The sequence below is a fragment of the Zingiber officinale genome, chromosome 9A (genome assembly GCF_018446385.1).
Source record: "Zingiber officinale cultivar Zhangliang chromosome 9A, Zo_v1.1, whole genome shotgun sequence".
NCBI classification, from domain to species: Eukaryota; Viridiplantae; Streptophyta; class Magnoliopsida; order Zingiberales; family Zingiberaceae; genus Zingiber; species Zingiber officinale.
In genome coordinates, this window is record NC_056002.1 from 107,636,971 (window position 1) to 107,658,973 (window position 22,003).

The following is a 22,003-nucleotide window of genomic DNA, read 5'->3' on the forward strand; positions in this document are numbered from 1 at the left end:
TACACTCTAAGTGTACTAGTATAATTATACAATCAAGATAAACTGATACCTAATTACACTACGACCTTCTAATGGTTTGTTCCTTTCCATTTTGGTCGTGAGCTACTGTTTATAATTTATAAGGTACTGATAACATCATCTTCTGCATGTGACACCACATACTATGTTATCTACAGTATAAATTAATTGAACAACTACAACTAAATGTAGACAATTTGACCAAATGTGATTCTTTATTCATAATGAATGTTTACAAAGCTTAGGCTTTCAGTATACACTCCAACACCTGAGAGATACTCATTTCTCTTGTCTGACCATGATGACGTTGTGCTCATAGAGGATGAGCCTACCACCTATCAAGAAGCTGTGATGAGACCAGATTCTGAGAAATGGCTAGCGGCCATAAGATCCGAAATGGAATCCATGTACACCAACCAAGTATGCACTTAGGTTGATCCACCTGAAGGGGTAAAACCTATTGGGTGTAAGTGGGTCTTTAAGAGAAAGACTGACATGGATGGACTTATCTATAAGGGTCGCTTGGTAGCTAAAGGTTTCAAGCAGATTCATGGTATTGACTATGATAAAACCTTTTCTCCAGTAGCTATGTTTAAGTCCATTCGGATCATGCTTGCTATTGCAGCATACCATGACTATGAGATATGGCAGATGGATGTCAAAACCGCGTTTCTGAATGGAAACCTGCTCGAGGATGTGTACATGACACAACCTGAGGGTTTTGTAGATCGACAATATACTAGCAGAGTATGCAAGCTGCATAGGTCCATTTATGGACTGAAGCAAGCTTCTTGGAGCTGGAATCTTCGATTCGATGATGCAATCAAATAGTTTGGTTTCATCAAGAACGAAAATGAGTCTTGTGTCTACAAGAAGGTTGTAGGGAATATAGTTGTCTTCCTCATTTTGTATGTGGATGACATACTTCTCATTGGGAAAGGCATCCCTTTGCTACAGTCTGTCAAGACTTGGCTAGGGACTTGTTTCTCAATGAAGGACTTAGGTGAAGCATCCCGCATTCTAGGCATACAAATCTATAGAGATAGATCTAAAAGGTTGCTTGGCCTAAGTCAGAGTACATATATTGACAAGGTACTCCTACGGTTTTCCATGCAGAACTCCAAGAAGGGATTTCTGTCGATGTCACATGGCGTGAGTCTTTCGAAGACTCAAGGTCCCTCTTCTAGAGAGGAGAGAGACCGCATGGATCAGATCCCTTATGCCTCAACCATAGGATCTATCATGTACGCCATGCTATGTACTCGTCCGGATGTCTCGTATGCTTTGAGCATGATGAGCAGATACCAGTCAGATCCAGGTGAAAGTCACTGGATAGCAGTCAAGAATATTCTTAAGTATTTAAGACGGACTAAAGAATATTTCTTGATATATGGAGGTGATGACGAGCTAGCTGTAAAGGGTTACAGTGATGCCAGTTCCAGACCGACCAGGATGATTATCGATCGCAGTCGGGGTTCGTGTTTTGCATAAATGGTGGTGCTGTGAGCTGGAAGAGTTCGAAGCAGGACACAATCACTGATTCCACAACAGAGGCCGAGTATATTGCTGCATCAGAAGCAGCAAAAGAGGCAGTTTGGATTCGCAAGTTCATCACTGAACTTGGGGTGGTTCCTAGCATCGCTGACCCTATTGAGCTCTATTGTGACAACAATGGAGCTATAACAAAGGCTAAGGAACCCCGCTCACACCAGCGGACCAAACACATACTACGGCGCTTCCATCTCATTTGAGAGATCATCGATAGAGGAGATGTGAAGATTTGCAGAGTACCCACAGAGGCTAACATCGCAGATCCCTTGACCAAGGCTTTGACACAGAGAAAGCATGATGGTCACACTAAGTCATTAGGCCTTAGAGCCTACACTGATTGGTACTAGTGCTAGTGGGAGATTGTTAGTTAGAGCCCTAGAGCCAATCATTTGATGATTGTTGTATGGACTCATTGTATCCTATTCTTATATATAAAGACATTTGGTTTTGGTTATTATGCTTACTTGTATTGGTGCCAAATAAACTAAGTATAATAGCGTCCTTGAGTAGAAGGTTCTATCCTATATCAATCGATTGGTTGAATCGATAGTGAGATGATATAGGGAACACTACTCTTAATCATTCCTAGTCGAGTATTAACATTCAGGGACAATGTTAATGCAATAAGACTAGCATGTAAGTCAACTCGATGACTTGATCTCACAAGTTATGGATATAGAGATATCAAGTTGACACATGGGTATACATTGGAGAATGTATATTGAATGACCCGTCATGAGAAAGTATCATGGATCGTTATATGAGTGTCATATACTTTCTCATGTGGCTATTAGTATGACTACTAGTCCTTGGACCTGAAGTCACCATGGATCCCTACATAAGGAGTTACGTACTTTGGCTTCGTCAAACGTCATCCGTAACTGGGTGGACTATAAAGGCGATTACAGAATATGTAACGAATTATGCAGAGGAATGTGAATGATATAGATGGGATCTATCCCTCCTATATGACGGGAGCGACATCGATATTCTTGATAGAGTGAGACCACGAAGTGCATGGCATGGTCTATGCCCAAATGAGTCAATATGAGATATTGAGCTCATTTGATTGAGTGAATCTACTTGGAGTTCAAGATTTAGATTGATTAGAGGATGACATGGTCTATGCCTCACATTGATCAATCTAGATGTCTAGGATAGAAGGACAATGTCATATGTTGTGAGGAGTCACAATTAGTAGTCACAAGGTGATGTTGGATCTCAACATTCTTATAACTTGGGTAGTAATGATGTGTTGCTAGATACCGCTCATTACTTATACTTCTAAATAGGTTTAGGAGCATTGCCAACGTTATAAGAACCTAAAGGGTCACACACAAAGGACAATTAGATGGAGATTAGGTTCATATGATGAACCAAGAGGATTAGATTCATGTGATGAATCAAATTGGATTAAGAGTAATCCTAATTGAACTAATTGAGTTGGACTCAATTTGATTCATGTGTTCAATAAGTCTAATTTAGATTATGACTCATTGAATCAATTTAATTAAATGAATTAGATTCATTATATTAAATTGGCTTGAATCAAATGGTTAGATTAGATCAACCAAGGGAGAGAAGTGGTCATGTTTGACTTGACTTAAGTAGGAAGATGAAGAGTCAAGTTTTGACTTGATTTCGACTTGACCAATGTCACATCATCAAGGCTTCTTCATTTGGTCAAGTTTGACTTGACCAAATGCCACCTCATGGGAGTTACCAAGAGTTGTGACTCTTGATATTCCATGGGAGTTACAAGCCATAATGTGGCCGGCCACTTAAGGATGAAAATTGATTTTTCATTCAAGTGAATTCATTCCATTTTCTTCCTCAAGCTCTTCTCTTCTCTCACTCTCCTCCCTTGGCCGAACCACTTAAGGTGCTAGCACACCTTTGTTTGGTCTTCTCCACCTAGTTTGTTCGTGTGGATACGCATAGAGGATCGTACACTTGACGATCTCGAGATCCGATGAACCTTTGGACGAGCGGGATTGCGAAGGACATCTCATCAAGGGTAAAATCTCTCAACCATGTAGTTCTAGTGTAGATCTAGAGGTAAGAAACTCGTACTCGAAATTTTACGAAACTATTTTACTTCGCACGGATTCGATGGCTTGGGGTTCAGGGTTTACGCAACGCAAAAAGGCGATTTTTGCGGCCCGAAAAATCCTACATCCACTTCTTCAATAATATCTCTCATATATCTCATCACATAAAAATCACACTGTTTCAAATATGGTTGGCAAGGACCCTATGTTAAAAACAAATTGTAAATGTCTTATATACATGTTTAATTGTTTATAATTTAATCATAAGTATACATGCATACCTTTATCACTTCCCATGTAACATGTTTTTTCCCTTTTTTTCCTTGTTTGAATTAAACAATCTTATGCTTCTTTATACATCAATAAGAATGGACATATGAGAGTTTTACTGATTAAAAAATACTTAATAAAATTAAAATATGTACTCACATATCTACTACGTATTTCCAGTCCTCGTCACGAATGCGATGACTAAGCGAATCCAACAAATAAATTGTCTCCTTATATGGATCAATGGCTATGAGAATCCAATGATAACTATACACAAATCACATAATTATTGCATGCATATTTCTCAAAACAATAAATTAAAACTGATATTATAAGTCTTACTTACCCAACATTATGTGACACCAAAACTAGTTGATTTCTTGATGCTTGACTCAGCTTATCTGCCAAGACATTCATTGAGATAAATTGAGCACAACTTAAAACATTCATTGAATTTCACTATAGGCAACAAAGCCAATGAATAATATTGTCACTTCATAAATCAAGTTTCAAGAAAATTCCAGATAGAAGAGACCATTTTAGGAATATATTCTACCATTTTCTGTGTTTCTTGAGATAAATGGCTAACAAAGGTAACACCCAAGGAAAGTGCAGATAAATCAGAAAGACCATAAAATCTTAGCTAAAAAAACCACCACATGTTGTATTAACGTCACTATTAGCAGCCTCCCTTAAAAAAGATAATGCAATAATATTAAAAATTGTCTCAAGACATGCATAAAAAAATGACAAGTGGCTTACAAATTAGAAAAGAGTTTGCAGCGACAACGTTCACATATTTGAAAACATTTCCATTTTAAAGACATACTAGAATAGCTGCCAATATTATGCAGTCAACCATACCAAGGAAATTCATGAAAAGCTAACTAGTTGTAGATTCTAAATTATATTCAAATGCTTAAGTATAACTGTTAAGAAGTATTAGTATTTAATAGAATTATGGTGTAACAAGTTCAGTCCTGCATTGATATTTCAGTTTAGGATTGTATCCAACATTCTATGCATATCCATGTTAATATTTCAATTTAGGATTATTGTGACATTTTTTGTACTCATGTGAGATACTTTCCAGTGCTTCATCAATTTTGTCTCAATTTTCAATGTAATTTGAGGGTTTGTTTTGTTATTGCATCAGTTAAGAATAAATAAGTTTATATATATAACCACAATAGAATGTTGCTTAAAGTTACAATTTCAGATTTCATTGCTGCAGATAACACAATGGCCAAAAACTATAATACTTGATTGAAATTCTAGACAACAGCAGTCACACCTGAGATGACTTTAAATAAAAGATATATTTAGAGAACATAAAACAAAACAGTTGTTTCAAATATGGCAAATAAAGCAAACAAATACCAAGGAAAACACGAATTATGTGGCAGAAGCTTACATTTGCTCTAATTTTCCATTGTTTACAAAATATCCATTATGTTTTGTTGACATTTTGTTTACTTGAAAGTATTCATTCTGCAAAAAATAACATACTCAATATAATCTTTCAATGTTAAACCAGCAAAAAGAAGAAAATAGAATTAAAGGCATCATTAATCAAATGCAAGATGGAAGACAATCTTTGATGCACCTTCTGATCTAGAACTTAAAAGGAACAAGCAATGCATACAAAAACAACTTGGCTGGCAGATGGTAGGTAGGTGCTAGCTCAATTTCTGCTCAGGATATATGCTGCCAGTCAGGGCCTCCTAATAAATGGAAAGACAAACATGACTTGAAATATGCATAGCTTATCATTAAATGTCAATCTCAAGAAATGTTTCTGAAATCGACAAGCTGTAGTTGTGGGCTAAAGTTGCTGCCCATGTTCAGTGTACCATTGAAGTCATTGTCACTTAGCAATCTATCAAGGTGTCAAAGTTTCAGCATTAGGTGCCATTCAGTCAAGTATCCTCTGCTTTCACATCAAATAAAAACTCGCAAATTAGTACTCACACTTGTTGCAATTGAGGCAAGCTGAATAGCCCGGCCAGAACCTGAACTGTTAATAAAACTAGATTATATTAGTAAAAAAATTAGTAATGAAGAAGCAATATCAAATAAAGAAAATTATTCGAGAAACTTGAGCATATGTCAAATATTACCATTGAGAAAAATGAATCCTTCTAGCTGGTAGCATTTCCTTCAATAATTTCTCTCATAAATTTCATCACATAAAATCCACATTGTTTCACATCAGGTTGACAAGGACCCTATGTTAACAAAAAAATTATCAACGAATAATGCACATATAACTATTTTTTAATTAATCACAAGTAGACATATATGTGTATATATAATATAGAAACCTTTGGCAAAGAAATACATGTGCGCACTATAATTTTTTCTGGATCAGTGTTCATACTATTAGTTCAAGTGAACAAACAGAAAGCACAGATGGATATACTAGAGCACAGAGAAGTTGTTAGTCATCCAAGAGGGTCTTCAACATTTATGAAGTGAAACTACAAACCATGTATCAACCATATATTTGTTAAGTCAGCACAATATTTGTGTTCAGTAGGTATTTGGACAAAAACTAACAAAAGAACAATATGATTTGATGATGATGATTGCTTCTCAGTTCTCTTATCTATTGATCTTTTTTACATTATTTCTAAAAAGGTGCCCAATTTCCATTAGGGTTCTTGAATCATTAGCTTAGGATTGATAATAAATAAATAAACACTGCTTAAAGCTAATCTTTTTATGTTGTACTCACCTCCCAACTCATGATTCTTCCCTTTCCCTTGTTGCTCATAGACCAGATCCACAATTCTTTTTTGCTCGGGAGTGCTGAATACTCCAGCATGTTGCTCGAGGACATTGAGGATATTAACGATCTTGTCATTAGCCCTCTCGAGGCATATGAAATCCATCTTCCTGACAACATTCCTAAGGTGTATTTCTTCCCTCTGCTCCCTTGAAAATCCCGTCTCCTTCTTTGCAATCTCCCTTTTAACTCTTGCTGCTCCCTCAATCGAAGTTCTCCCTGACTCCGCCGTCTTTTCCTCCTGCGCCGCAGCCTCCTTGAGCTTGTCTTTTTGAGCCATGTCGGCCCAAGACATCCGGATTTGAGGGGACTCCGGGGAAGACGTCGGATCCGGGTCCTACCCAGTTGGTTGGGCATCGGGAAAGGGGGCAGCAAAGCTAGCAGAGGCATAAGACGCTTGATCCTCGGTGGAAGTGGACTCGGAGGCATCCGCGTCAGCTTCGGTAGCAAACCCTAAAGAAGAGCACCACCCCAGCGAACTAAGTAATCTAGCATTCTTCCAAAGGGAAAGGGATCAACAAATTAAGAACCGAGAAAGGAAATGCGATACTTGGGTGAAGGGAGTCGATGCGGATTCGGACAGTGGTGGAGTAGCCGTCGCAGAGGGATCGAGTGAGGAAGTGGAAGCCAATTGGTGAGGAACTCGGCTGCGATCTCCAAGTCTTTTGGATCGAACTGTTGGAGGAATAAATCGTCGTCCTCCATGAGCAGCTGTCTTCTTCGTTCAACAAGACGAACAGGTTATGAATCGACGGAGGAGTGCCACCTTTGGCGAAGGAGCAGTAGTGGAAGGTCAAAGGGCCTCGTCGAGCTAAGAACCCAGCTCACTAGGGAGAGAGGAGAGCACACAGTAGTGGATGGCGTGAAGAGATTATATGAGGAGAGGGAAAGAAAAATGGCTTAGAGATCGAGAATGCGAAGGGGAAAATAAGGCGCCGAAAAAATTTACGGAGAGAGGGAAAGCAAAATTGTGAGAGGGAAAATGACGGAACAAATAAAGTCAAAGACAACGGTTTTATCAAAACTGTTGTCGTAGCCCCTAAAACAGCGCTTAAAGACAACGGTTTTAGATAACTGTTGTAAAATGTGTTGTTGATTTTAAAAAAAATTACTCAACGACAACGGTTTTCACAAACCTGTTGCCTTTTGTATTTTATGGGAGCTCAAAGACAACGATTTTTTTCTTAAAATGTTGTCTTTTACCAAATGTACAACCGTTTCATCTAAAACTGTTGTCTTTGTGGTGTTGTCATTTAACATTTTTGTTGTAGTGATCCTACATTAAGAAAAAACCGGCAACGATCTTTGGATGATACAAATAGAGTAAAGAAGTCTATATTTTTTGAGTTATATTGGCCAAATTTAAAGTTGAGAACAATTTAGATGTGATGCACATTGAAAAAATCATTTATGATGCTATGGTTGGCACATTATTTAATATAGATGGAAAGTCAAAGGATACATTTAAAAAGGTTAGACTTGCATGATATGGGGATTAGAAGTGAATTACATTTAAAGAAAGTTGGAGATAAATTTAGTAAACCATATGCAAATTTCACGCTGACATTGGAAGAAAGACGTGCATTTCATCAATTTTAAAATTTGTAAAGTTTCTTGATGGATATGCTACTAATATATCTAGATATGTGAATGTAGATGATGGAAATTTACATGGATTAAAATCACATGATTGTCATGTCTTGTTGCAAAGAATACTTCCATCTACTGTACGTAAATTCTTCCCAAAAGATATATGTGGCACACTAATTGAGTTATGTGATTTTTTTCAAAAAGATAACGGCAGGATTTTTACATATAGCGGACTTAAATAAAATGGAGGAGGAAATAGTCTTCATAGTGTGTAAGATGGAAAGAATATTTCCTCTAGTATTTTTTGATATTGTGGTTCATTTGGCAGTTAATTTACCCCGTGAAGCTATGTTAGCTAGACCTGTTTCGTCACGATGGATGTATCCCTTTGAACGATATTTAGGCAGACTAAAAAAATATAATTGTAATAAAGCAATACCTGAAGGATCTATTGCAGAGGGGTATATTATAAATGAGGCATTAACTTTCAGTTCTTTATAAACGAGTCAAATTGAGACAAGATTTAGTAGGCCAGAATGAAACAAAGATATTCAACCAGTAACATGAAATTTAAGTGTTTTCTCACAACAAGCAAGAGTGTTTGGCAACCAACATAATATGAAATTACCTTTGATTTTGTATAAGAAAGTATATTGGTATATTGTCAACAATTATAAAGAAGTTGACTAATATAGAAAGTAAGTTTTTACATTATGTAATTTTATTGTTTATATTTCATTATAAAGTTATAACTTAAATATTTATTTATGCAGTGAATATCTACAACTTCTATCACATAAAGTTCATTCACTCGTTCGGGATACATTAGAGGACTTGGAAGTGAGCCAAAGCCAGTTAGGTCCACTTCTTTAGATGCCATCTCCTTAACCAGATCAACTAATACCGCATTACGTGAAAAACTTGAATCCACCTAAGAAGAGTTAGTAACACCAAAGTTCAATTAGCAAGCACTCAAGATGAGTTAGCATCAATGAAATCAAGACAAGATATGTTTGAACAAATTCTTAACCGATTGACACCTGGAGCATTAGATTCCTTGATCCATGATTCATCTTCGGTTCCATCTCCTCCTCCTTGTTCTTAGACTTTGATATTGTGGATTTTTGGATATGAACATGATGTTGCGAAGTTTATTGCTTGTAGACTTTGATGTTGTGGATTTCTAGATGTGAACTTCATGTTTTAAACTTGTTACTTGTTTGTACTTTATTTGTTGCGTTACTTGTGTACTTTATTTGTTGTGTTACTTGATGTTAGACATTGATGTTGAGTACTTGCATCTGTTTGTGAATGTTGCTACAGGTGTGAACTTATACTTGATGAACTATGAGTTGTTTGTGAGTTTATTTGTGAATTTGTTGTTAGAGTTAATATTGCATAAGTTTGTGAATATTGGTGTTAGTGTTGTGATTATTGTGAATATTGTTGTTAGAGTTGTGATGATTGTGTGGGTTTGAAAATGTGTATACAGAGTATGTTGAAAATATTTTTTTTTTTTAAAAAAACAAAGGTTAGCGATGAAATCCTCGAAATTTGTCACTAACATTATTAGCGACGAAATGTTGTTCAAATTCGTCGCTAACAACTCAAACATATCGAGCCTCATAGTAGGCGTTTGCGGTGAAATGAAATGGGGTTAGCGACGAATCATAATGTTAGCGACAAAAACTTAGCGACGAAACAGTTCAAATTCATCGTTAATAACTTAAACATATCAATACTTATCGCAGGCGTTTGCGGCGAAATGGAATGGGTTAGCGACGAATTAAGATGACGTTAGTGACGACATTAGGAAAATCGTAGTTAACTTGTTTGCGATGAAAAATTTAGATTCGTTGCAAACAAATTTCTTAGCGACGAACGATTTTAATTCGTCGCTAAAAATTTAGCGTTGATTAAAATTATTTAGCGACGAGTTAATCACGTCGTTAATTTATTAGCGATGAAACATAAAAATCGTTGCTAATAATTATTTATGACAAGTTTATAACGACGATTCTAGCGATGAAAAGTTATCATCACAAATATTTGTTAGCGACGAACATTAATATGTTAGCGACAAACCAAATATCAATTTTCTTGTAGTATAGGACTTTACTTGCCTATCATCTGATTAACCTTGATCTATTAAAACTTTGTATCTTATGTTTAACATGCGATCAACTTTGATCTACAAGATCTTTGTGATTGCCAAATATATGGTCTTATTTGACCTGTTTAGACTTTCCATCCCATGTTTAATATCTGATTAATCTTAATTTGTCAGAATTTTATATTTATCTAACATCCGATCTCGCTCTTAATCTATTTAAACTTCTTTTCTTACCCATAAAATCAGGTCTTTCATGACCTATCAGAACTTTCAATGTTGCCAAGGATCCTCTTGTGTTTTTTATGCATCCATTTGTTGATATTCTTTAGTGTTAATATAGGACGATTGATTTTCATCCAATGTTCGATATATATGCTCTCATATGTATTTACTATACTGGCGTTTAAAAAAACACGCACTTCAGCTTGTCTAAAATTCACTACTACTTAAATCACAATCATCAATTTTCAATAATTTTTATTTTATCGTTGGTTAATAACTGTTTATGTATACTTTATTGATATGAACGGATAGAAATATACGAGTCCCATTTCCAATGGCGTGCCCATCTTTGAATATTTGGATCGATCAAAAAATATCTTCTAGATTACACAACTTTTGTCGTAAAAATATTGGATAAAATATTTAGAGAAGGGGACTATAAATTCACCATGATTATGACTTACTGTCAACCAAATAATGTGGATGAGTTGGCAGAATAACGTTCCGTAAAAATTAGGTCAATATTATATATATTTTTTTAATATTTGCCGATTAATGGTAGAGAACTTAAAGTGAAGTGGCATATATTTATTGGCTAGTTTTGTCCTACTCTACAAATAAATGATAAATTATTTACCTGGATTATCGACCGCACAACCACTTGGTATAATTTCGAATGCTTTAATTTTAATAAATAAAATTACCACCATCTCTTCTATAAATAGATGGGAATTGCATGATACTCTAAACAAGCAATCACTTGACTGAAGTGAGTGATATCCGTAGCTTAACCATGGCTTCCCTTGTCATGCTCTCTGCTGCTCTCCTCCTCGGCCTCTTCCTGCCTTCCTCCATGGCCAACAACGTTCTCTTTGGTGGTGACAGGCTGAACACCGGCGAATCCCTCAGAGAAAGGAACTTTAAATTCACCATGATGTCCGACGACTGCACCCTGGTGCTGAACGACAACGACCAGACCGTGTGGTCCTCCCCCACCAACGGCCTAGGCAACAACTGCTTCGCCCACTTGCAGACCAACGGCAACCTCGTCATCCGCAACGACAATGACCAGGTTGTTTGGTCGAGCAACACCGCCGGCGAGGAGGACAACTACATCCTCGTCCTGCAGAAAGACGGCAGCGTCGTCATCTTCGGCCGCTCTATATGGTCCATCCCCCCCGGTTCCAACACCGCCACTTCCAAAGGCGCCGTGATCGTCAAAAGGGGCCGCAGCGATGAATCCACGAACATTCTCTATGGAGGTCACAAGCTGCGCACCGACGAATCCCTCAAAGAAGGGGACTATACCTTCGTCATGCAGTCCGACTGCAACCTGGTGCTGTACGACGACAACAACAACCAGGTCATGTGGTCCTCCGAAACCAACAACCTAGGTAGCAGGTGCTTCGCCCGCATGCAGACCGACGGCAACTTAGTCATCTTCGAGGGTATTAACTTCAACCAAATTTGGGATAGCAAAACCCGCGGCCCGGAGGGCAAGTACATCCTCGTCCTGCAGCGCGACGGCCACGTCGTCATCTACGGCAGCCCTATATTTACGATCCCCAACGATGAACCCACGAACAGGAAGATCGCCATGACTAAAAAATAGTTGCCTTCACCACGAACGATGCATGGGTAGCTATTAAATAAAAGCGAATAAATTGAAGCGAGGCATAAATAATAATTTGCTAGCTACATGGTGACATAGCACGTAGCCTCGTTGTTCTGGTGTACGTACCTACTGTTAAGTTGGTGTGAGTCGATCACCTAAATTATCTATCTGCTCTGCCTTTTTTAGTTGAATTGCATTGAAAAAAGAAAAAAAATAATTAATTAAAGAAATCTAATAGCACACATATATAAATTGAAAAAATAAAATTAAAAGGTAGAATCTAATTAACCAATTCCAGCTTTGATAATATGAAACAATATTATTGGCTAATGTTTGAAATTTTGGAGGAGAAGGTTTTTTTATTTTAAATTTTAGAGATCATCTAGAGAATAAGTTAAAAATAGTGGATACTATCATCCTAAAGGTATATATATATATATATATATATATATATATGTAGTGTGTCAGTCTCTCTCGACTTCTATCTGTGTATCTGTATATACCTCGTTTTATATTTATAGGGTCGGTACTAGAGGATCGCTAAGGTAGTGAATTTATTTTTTTATTTTATTTTCTTTTAATATTTATTGTCTCTCACATAGCTTTAATATAAATATATATTTTGTCTATATTATAAATTATTTTATATAAATCAATTTTAATTTAACTCTAACATGAGAGATCATGATCTAAAATACGTGGAAGGTCTAATTTAATTTAACAAATAAATTTTCCAATGTGAGTGTAAATTGTTTTATATATATCTAACTCTTACAAGAATATTAGTGGTAAAGGGGTGTAAAAAAATTAAGTCGTTTGTCAACCACTCAAGAGTGGTTTGGTTAAAATTCAACTCGGGCTTAAAATTGACCGAGCTTGAGCCAATTTCGAGACGATTTGATTAGAAATCGAGTTGAGCTCAAGCTTAATTATTATTAGCTCAGTGGCTCGTCAAACTAAATGAGCCAATAATATATATATATATATATATATATAATATTAATTTATTTATTAAAAATAAGAAAAAAATAAATCTCATAATTAAATATCGAGTTCGATCTTAACTCAAATCTACCAGCCAACTTGAGCTAGTTTGAACTTGAATTGAATTAGTATAAATATAGTCGAGCCGAGTTCAAGGGTAGTCTGACTCGAGTCGAGGTTATTTACAACCCTAAATGATAGCTTCGATCGTGCCTACACAGGCAATACAGGAACATGACACAAAGAGGTTGCCATGTATGCACTCTCGGATGGGCCCCATTGGCCCTCTTGTGTCACGTTCCTACACTGCCTGTGCAGGTAGGATTGAAACAACCGACAAAGGGGAATGTTATGATCATTTACTCTCTTCCCCAACACATTACCCTTAAAAGTGGATACCCACTCTCTTTTAAATATATTTTTAATAAAAATAAGCTCAAATACTACGGCTGAGAAAATTATATTGTAGCAGTTATTGGTTAGTAGCTGCTAGCTAAATATATTTGTTGAGTGAACTTTAAGAGGTTATAATTTTTGACGTAGATTAAACCATGAGATGCACAATATATCAAATCGAACCTCATTCAGATATCTTCAATTTGATATATTATGCATTATATGATTCATCCAGAATCAAAAGTTATGATCTCTCAAATTTTACTCAACAAATATATTATAGCAGCTACTAATCAGTATTTCTTATGTTATTATAGCTACTACAACACAATTTTCTCTGTTGTAGTAGCTACTAACCAGTAGCTGCTACAACATAGTTTTTCCTATGTTGTTGTAGTATCTATGAACCAGTAGCTAATACAATAGAGAAAATTATGTTGTCACAGTTATTGGTTAGTAGTTGCTACAATATATTTGTTGAGTGAACTTTGAGAGGTCATAATTTTTTACTCTGATTAAACTATAAGACATAAAATATATCAAATCAAAGCTAATTCAAAGATCTTCAATTTTCTATATTGTGCATTATATGGTTCATCTATAATCAAAAGTTATGACATCTCAAAGTTTACTTGACAAACACATTGTAGTAGCTAATAACCAATAGCTGCTATAACACAAATTTCTCTGTTGTAACAGCTACTAACTGTTAGTTAGAGCCCTAGAGTCAATCATTTGATGATTGTATGGACTCATTGTATCATATTCTTGTATATTAATAAAGGCATTTGTTTGGTTATTATACTTATTTGTATTAGTGCCAAATAGACTAAGTATAATAGCGTCCTTGAGTAGAAGGTTCATACATATATCAATCGATTAGTTGAATCGATAGTGAGATGATATAGGGAACACTACCCTAAATCATTCCTAGTCGAGTATTAACATTCAGGGACAATGTTAATGCAATAAGACTAGCATGTAGGTAAGCTCGATGACTTGATCTGACAAGTCATGGATATAGAGATATCAAGCTGACATATGGGTATACATTGGAGAATGTATACTGAATGACCCGCCATGAGAAAGTATCATGGATCGTTATATGAGTGTCATATACTGTCTCATGTGGCTATTAGTATGACTATTAGTCCTTAGACCTGAAGTCACCATGGATCCCTACATAAGGAGTTATGTACTTTGGTTTCGTCAAACGTCACCCGTAACTGGGTGGACTATAAAGGCGATTACTGGGTATATAACGAATTATGTAGAGGGATGTGAGTGATGTAGATGGGATCTATCCCTCCCATATAACGGGAGCGACATCGGTATTCTTGATAGAGTGAGACCATTAAGTGCATGGTCATGCCCAAATGAGTCAACATTAGATGTTGAGCTCATTTGATCGAGTGAGTCTACTTGGAGTTCAAGATTTAGATTGATTAGAGGATGACACAGTCTATGCCACATATTGATCAATCTAGATGTCTAGGATAGAAGGACAATGTCATATATTGTGAGGAGTCACAATTAGTAGTCACAAGGTGATGTCGGATCTCGACATTCTTGTAACTTGGGTAGTAATGATGTGTTGCTAGATACCGCTCATTACTTATGCTCCTAAATGGGTTTAGGGCATTGCCAACGTTACAAGAACCTATAGGTCACACTTAGGACATTTAGATGGAGATTTGGTTCATATGATGAACCAAGAGGATTAGATTCATTTGATGAATCAAATTGGATTAAGAGTAATCCAAATTGGGCTAATTGAGTTAGACTCAAGTTGATTCATGTATTTAATGAGTCTAATTTAGATTATGACTCATTAGATCAATTTAATTTAATGAATTAGATTCATTATATTAAGTTGGCTTGAATCAAATGGTTAGATTAGATCAACCATGAGAGAGATTGAGTCAAGTTTGACTTGGCTAGAGAGGAAGAGGTAGAATCAAGTTTGACTTGACTCTTTGCCACATCATGAGTGAGGTGGCGAGATGTGGACCAATGGTGTTGCTCCACATCATCATGGTTTGCCACCTCATGGAGGTTACAATCCTCCATTGCATTTAATGTGGCCGGCCACATTAAATGAGTGTAGGTTACTCATTTGCCACATCATTAGTGAGGTGGCAAGAGGTGGACCAATGGTAATGGTCCACATCTTCATGGTGTGCCACCTCATGGGAGTTACAAGACACCTCTTAATGGCCTCCACTTAATTGCAATTAAGTGGAAATGGGGGTTACACAACAAAATGTGGCCGACCATTTTTGATTGAATGAGAAATTCAATTTGCTCATTCAAGTGATTACTCCTTCTTCTTCCTCAAGCTCTCCCTCTCCCTCTCCTCCTTGCTTGGCCGAATCTTACCAAGGTGCTAGAACACCTTTGTGTAAGGTTTTCTCCACCTACGTGTCCATGTGGATACTTCTAGAGGACCGACGCTTGACGGTCTTGAGATCCGGCAACTCCTTGGAAGAGCGGGAATGCGAAAGGGCACGCAACAAGGGTAAAGTTCTCAACACATAGATCTAGGAGTAGATCTAGATTTTTTGAAACTCGTATTCATATTTTCGTTGGGTTTTTCCTTGCACGGATCCGTTGGACTTGGGTGATTCGGGGTTTCCGCGACGCGAAAAGCGGATTTCGCTGCCTGAAGAACCCAACAGTGGTATCAGAGCCACGTGCAAGGCTTGTACGAGTTTAATTTTTGGTTTTATGAAAAACTAAAGTTTCTGTAATTTTCTGTAAAATTATGATTTTTATAGTTTTTATGGGTAATTTTTCCATAGAAGCGAAGCACAAGTGTCTCGTCACTTGTAGGCTTCGGCTACCGGAATGATTTTTCCAAAATGGCTTCGTTTTGCCCCAAATCCGTTTGGGACAACGGGCTTGGGTGCCATTAGATCGCAAAGGAGCAACTCACGATGGTTAGATCGTGGGTAGGGGTACTGCCCCTAACCCCGCAAGGGGATTTGCTCCGCGATTGCACCCGAAATCGCTAAAAACGAACCCGCCGGGAAGATTTTTCCGAAACGGCAATGTCTCGGCCCAAATCGTTTTGGGACAGCGAGTTTAGGTGCTGTTGGATCGCAAAGGAACCCTCGCGATGGTTAGATCGCGGGTAGGGGCGCTGCCCCTAGCCCCGCAAGGGGATCCGTTCCGCGATTGCGCCCGAAACCGCTAAACGGGGCCGCTGGGAAATTTTACTCGTAAAAATTGTAAAAATTAATTTTAAAATTATAGAAAATTATGAAAATATATAATTTTGAATTATATATTAATTTTGTGATAGTCATGACCCAAAAACCCAATATGATTGGATTGTGTTATAATTCATAATACGGCCTGCGTGCCGTTATGTGTTTGCGCGTGTTGTATGTTTTTATTTTTCCGCGACCTGCGCGTCGTGCCTTTCTCATATATTCTGGTTGTAAATTAGATTTAGACTCGAATGTAACTCGAGTTTCAAATTGTAATGTACAAATTGGAGCGGTGGAGGGTCCACACGAGATGGAGTTCCGAGGCGGGCACGAGCAACACAAGGTGGTCAAAGGGAGGAGCTTGGAGAAGCTGTTGACCCTAGGTTGACCATTCGATCTTCTCATTGGCTTGAGAAGATCGTAGTAGGGCCATGACTAAATCACAAATAGATTAATTAGTTAATTGATTATGTATATGATGCATGTTTAATAAGTAATTAATTAATTAGTGCCTTACGATTAGATTAGATCTAAGTCGTGCACATGATGCACCCTTGCGATTAGATTAGATCTAAGTCGTGCACAAGATGCATCCTTTTCAATTAGATTAGATCTCGATCGAACCAACTCTAAATGTCTAACCGTGCCGTGATACCTATCACTACCTCGATCACATGTATTGTTGAATCTGCCAAAGCAGAGCAATACATATTATCTTGGTAGGGTACGGAGGGACAATCTTGGTCCCGCCTATCAACGCATGGGTGAATACAAATTCAATTAGATTGAGTATTCCTAGTTACTCAGTTGGATCGAGTCAACTATAGGCATTATTCCAACGGTTGGAAAAGATAGGTCAAAATCACATTTATATTAACTCTCGGACGTATTAGCCAAAGCTAACTCGAGTTTTAATATAAATGCAGATATTGATTCTATATACAAGAGTTGCATAGAGATGTAATTAGTAATCGTTACCTACCGATCATGCTAAGCCTTGGGCGTATTAGCCAAAGCTAACTCAAGGATTAGTATGATGTGGATCTTGTCCCACAAGAATTATAGAATTCAGTGGGAGCATCATTTAATTAAAGGCCTAATTAAATGATTTTAAGAATATGATATTTATTTCTGCAAATTTTTCTGTTGTAGATAACTATGACGTCGAACACGAATTTCTTCTCCCTGCGATCTGTCCTTGAGAAGGACAAGCTCAACGGAGCGAATTTCCTGGACTGAGAATAGTTCTCACCCAAGAACGTAAACTGTACGTTCTGGAGCAGCCCATTCCGGAGGCTCCTCCTGCCAATGCCCCGCGAGCCGACAAAGATGCTTATAAGAAGCATCAAGACGACGCATTAGATGTGTCCTGTCTAATGCTCGCGACCATGAACTCAGAGCTTCAGAAGCAACATGAGTTGATGGGCGCTTACGATATGGTTGAGCATCTTCGCCAACTATATCAGGGACAAGCGAGGCATGAGAGATTTGAGATCTCGAAGGCACTGTTTCAGTGCAAGATGTCAGACGGGGCTCCTGTAGGTCCTTATGTACTCAAGATGATTGGGTACATAGAGAACCTACAAAGACTGGGGTTCCCACTTGGCCAAGAGCTGGCCACTGACTTGATCTTGCAGTCCTTGTCAGATAGCTATAGTCAATTCGTTCTCAACTATAACATGAACGAGATTGACAAGCCACTGCCCACTTAGTATGTTACGAACTGCCGAGATTAACCTTAAGAAGGTTAAGCCCATTCCGATGGTCGAAGCATAAGGGCAAAGGCAAGCCCAAAGATAAGGAAAGTCCCAAGCCAAGGGCAAAGGCAAGGCCATCAAGCCTAAAGGAGGGTCGCCCAAGGATGCTACTTCCCACTACGGTCGGGGCCAAGACCTGGAAGAGGAACTGCAAGGTATACTTGGAGGATCTAAAGAAGAAGCGAAGTGAGACTTTCACTTCAGGTATATATGTTATAGAAGTTAATCTATCTATTTCTATATCATGGGTATTAGATACTGGATGTGCTTCTCACATTTATACTGATGTGCAGGCGCTGAGAAATAGCAGAGCATTGACAAAGGGCGAGGTGGACCTACGAGTAGGCAATGGAGCACGGGTTGCTGTTGTTGCTGTAGGGACTTACCATCTATCTCTGCCCTCTGGGCTTGTACTAGATTTAGACGATTGTTATTATGTGCCTGCTCTTATTAAGAACATAGTTTCAGTTTCTTGTTTGGACAAGAAAGGTTACTTTTAATAAAAGACAAATGTTGTTCTGTTTAAAAGATATGTTCTATTGTAGTGCACCTCTGATAAACGGACTCTATATTCTAGATCTAGAGAGCCCTATCTATAACGTTAGTACCAAGAGGTTCAAATCGAACGATATGAACCACACCTATCTCTGGCACTGTCGCTTAGGTCATATAAATGACAAGCGTTTATCCCAGCTCCATAAGGATGGTTTGCTGGACTCATTTGATTTTGAATCATATGAGATATGCGAGTCATACCTACGAGGCAAGATGACCAAGACTCCCTTTAGTGGGCACAGCGAGAGAGCGACTGATTTGTTAGGGCTCATACATAGTGATGTATGTGGCCTTTTCAATATCGCTGCTAGAGGCGATTATAGGTACTTCATCACATTTACTGATGACTTCAGTAGATACGGTTATGTGTACTTGATGACACATAAGTCCGAATCCTTTGAAAAGTTCAAAGAATTCAAGAATGAAGTACAAAACCAGCTTGGCAAGAGTATTAAAATACTTCGATCAGATCGAGGTGGAGAATACCTTAGCCATGAGTTTCGTGACTACCTAGCTGAGTGTGGGATTCTATCCCAACTCACTCCTCCTGGAACACCACAGTGGAATGGTGTATCCGAAAGGAGGAATCATACCCTATTAGATATGGTACGATCTATGATGAGTCACACAGATCTTTCGACATACCTTTGGGGCTATGCTCTAGACACGGCAGCTTTCATTCTCAACCGAGTTCCATCCAAGGCCGTGATAAAGACACCATATAGGATATGGACTGGGAGAGATGCCCAGGTGTCTTTCATGAGGATTTGGGACTGAGAGGCTTACGTACGACGTCAAGTCTCAGACAAATTAGGACCCAAATCCGACAAGTGCTATTTCATTGGATATCCCAAGGAAACTAAGGGATATTACTTCTACATTCCCAGTCAGCACAAGGTAGTTGTGGCAAAGACTGGGGTCTTTCTAGAAAGGGACTTTGTTTCTAGAAAGACTAGTGGGAGCGCGCTCGATCTTGAAGAAGTTCAAGATGCGAACAATAGCACTAATGCCTCGATGGAAATTGAACTGGAACCACAAAGTATTGTGGATGATGCTGTTCCACAAAGAGTTGAGGAACAACAACCAGTTCAAGTAGACATACCTCTTCGCAGGTCTGATAGGGTACGTCGTCAGCCTGAGAGATACTCATTTCTCTTGTCTGACCATGATGACATTGTGTTCATAGAGGATGAGCCCACCACCTATCAGGAAGCTGTGATGAGACCAGATTCCGAGAAATGGCTAGAGGCCATTCTCGGAGCTGGAATCTTCGATTCGATGATGCGATCAAACAGTTTGGTTTCATCAAGAACGAAGATGAGCCTTATGTCTACAAGAAGGTTGTAGAAAACATAGTTGTCTTCCTCATATTGTATGTGGATGACATACTACTCATTGGGAAGGACATCCCTATGCTTCAGTCTGTCAAGACCTGGCTAGGGAGTTGCTTCTCAATGAAGGACTTAGGTAAGGCATCCCGCATTCTTGGGATACAGATCTATAGAGATAGATCTAAGAGATTGCTTGGCCTAAGTCAGAGTACATACATTGACAAGGTACTCCTACGGTTTGCCATGCAGAACTCCAAGAAGGGATTTCTGCCGATGTCACATGGCGTGAGTCTTTCGAAGACTCAAGGTCCCTCTTCTAGAGAGGAGAGAGACCGCATGGATCAGATCCCTTATGCCTCAGCCATAGGATCGATCATGTACGCCATGCTATGTACTCGACCTGATGTCTCGTATGCTTTGAGTATGACGAGCAGAAACCAGTCAGATCCAGATGAAAGTCACTGGATAGCGGTCAAGAATATTCTTAAGTACTTATGAAGGACTAAAGAATATTTCTTGATATATGGAGGCAATGATGAGCTAACTGTAAAGGGTTACAGTGATGCCAGCTTCCAGACCGATCAGGATGATTAAAGATCACAGTCGAGGTTCGTGTTTTGCTTGAATGGTAGTGCTATGAGCTGGCAGAGTTCACAGCAGTTCTACAACGTTTCCATCTCATTCGAGAGATTATCGATAGAGGAGATGTAGAGATTTGCAGAGTATCTACAGAAGCTAACATCGTAGATCCCTTGACCAAGCCTTTGGCACAGAGAAAGCATGATGGTCACACTAGGTCATTAGGCCTTAGAGCCTATACTGATTGGCACTAGTGCTAGTGGGAGATTGTTAGTTAGAGCCCTAGAGCCAATCATTTGATGATTGTATGGACTCATTGTATCATATTCTTGTATATTAATAAATGCATTTTTTTGGTTATTATACTTATTTGTATTAGTGCCAAATAGACTAAGTATAATAGCGTCCTTGAGTAGAAGGTTCATACCTATATCAATCGATTAGTTGAATCGATAGTGAGATGATATAGGGAACACTACTCTAAATCATTCCTAATCGAGTATTAACATTCAGGGACAATGTTAATGCAATAAGACTAGCATGTAGGTCAGCTCGATGACTTGATCTCACAAGTCATGGATATAGAGATATCAAGCTGACACATGGATATACATTGGAAAATGTATACTGAATGACCCTCCATGAGAAAGTATCATGGATCGTTATATGAATGTCATATACTTTCTCATGTGGCTATTAGTATGACTATTAGTCCTTAGTCCTGAAGTCACCATGGATCCCTACATAAGGAGTTATGTACTTTGATTTCGTTAAACGTCACCCATAACTGGGTGGACTATAAAGGCGATTACTGGGTATATAACGAATTATGTAGAGGGATGTGAGTGATATAGATGGGATCTATCCCTCCCATATGACGGGAGCGACATCGGTATTCTTGATAGAGTGAGACCATTAAGTGCATGGCCATGCCCAAATGAGTCAACATTAGATGTTGAGCTCATTTGATC

General features: G+C 38.2%; 1 protein-coding gene across 1 annotated transcript; it reads left to right on the forward strand.

Moving 5' to 3' along the window:
- Window positions 1-11,396: 11,396 nt before the first annotated feature.
- Window positions 11,397-12,215, forward strand: LOC122019446 (mannose-specific lectin-like). Its single transcript, XM_042576909.1, has one exon. It carries the CDS (start codon window positions 11,397-11,399, stop codon window positions 12,213-12,215), a length of 819 nt encoding a protein of 272 aa, XP_042432843.1.
- Window positions 12,216-22,003: the final 9,788 nt, after the last annotated feature.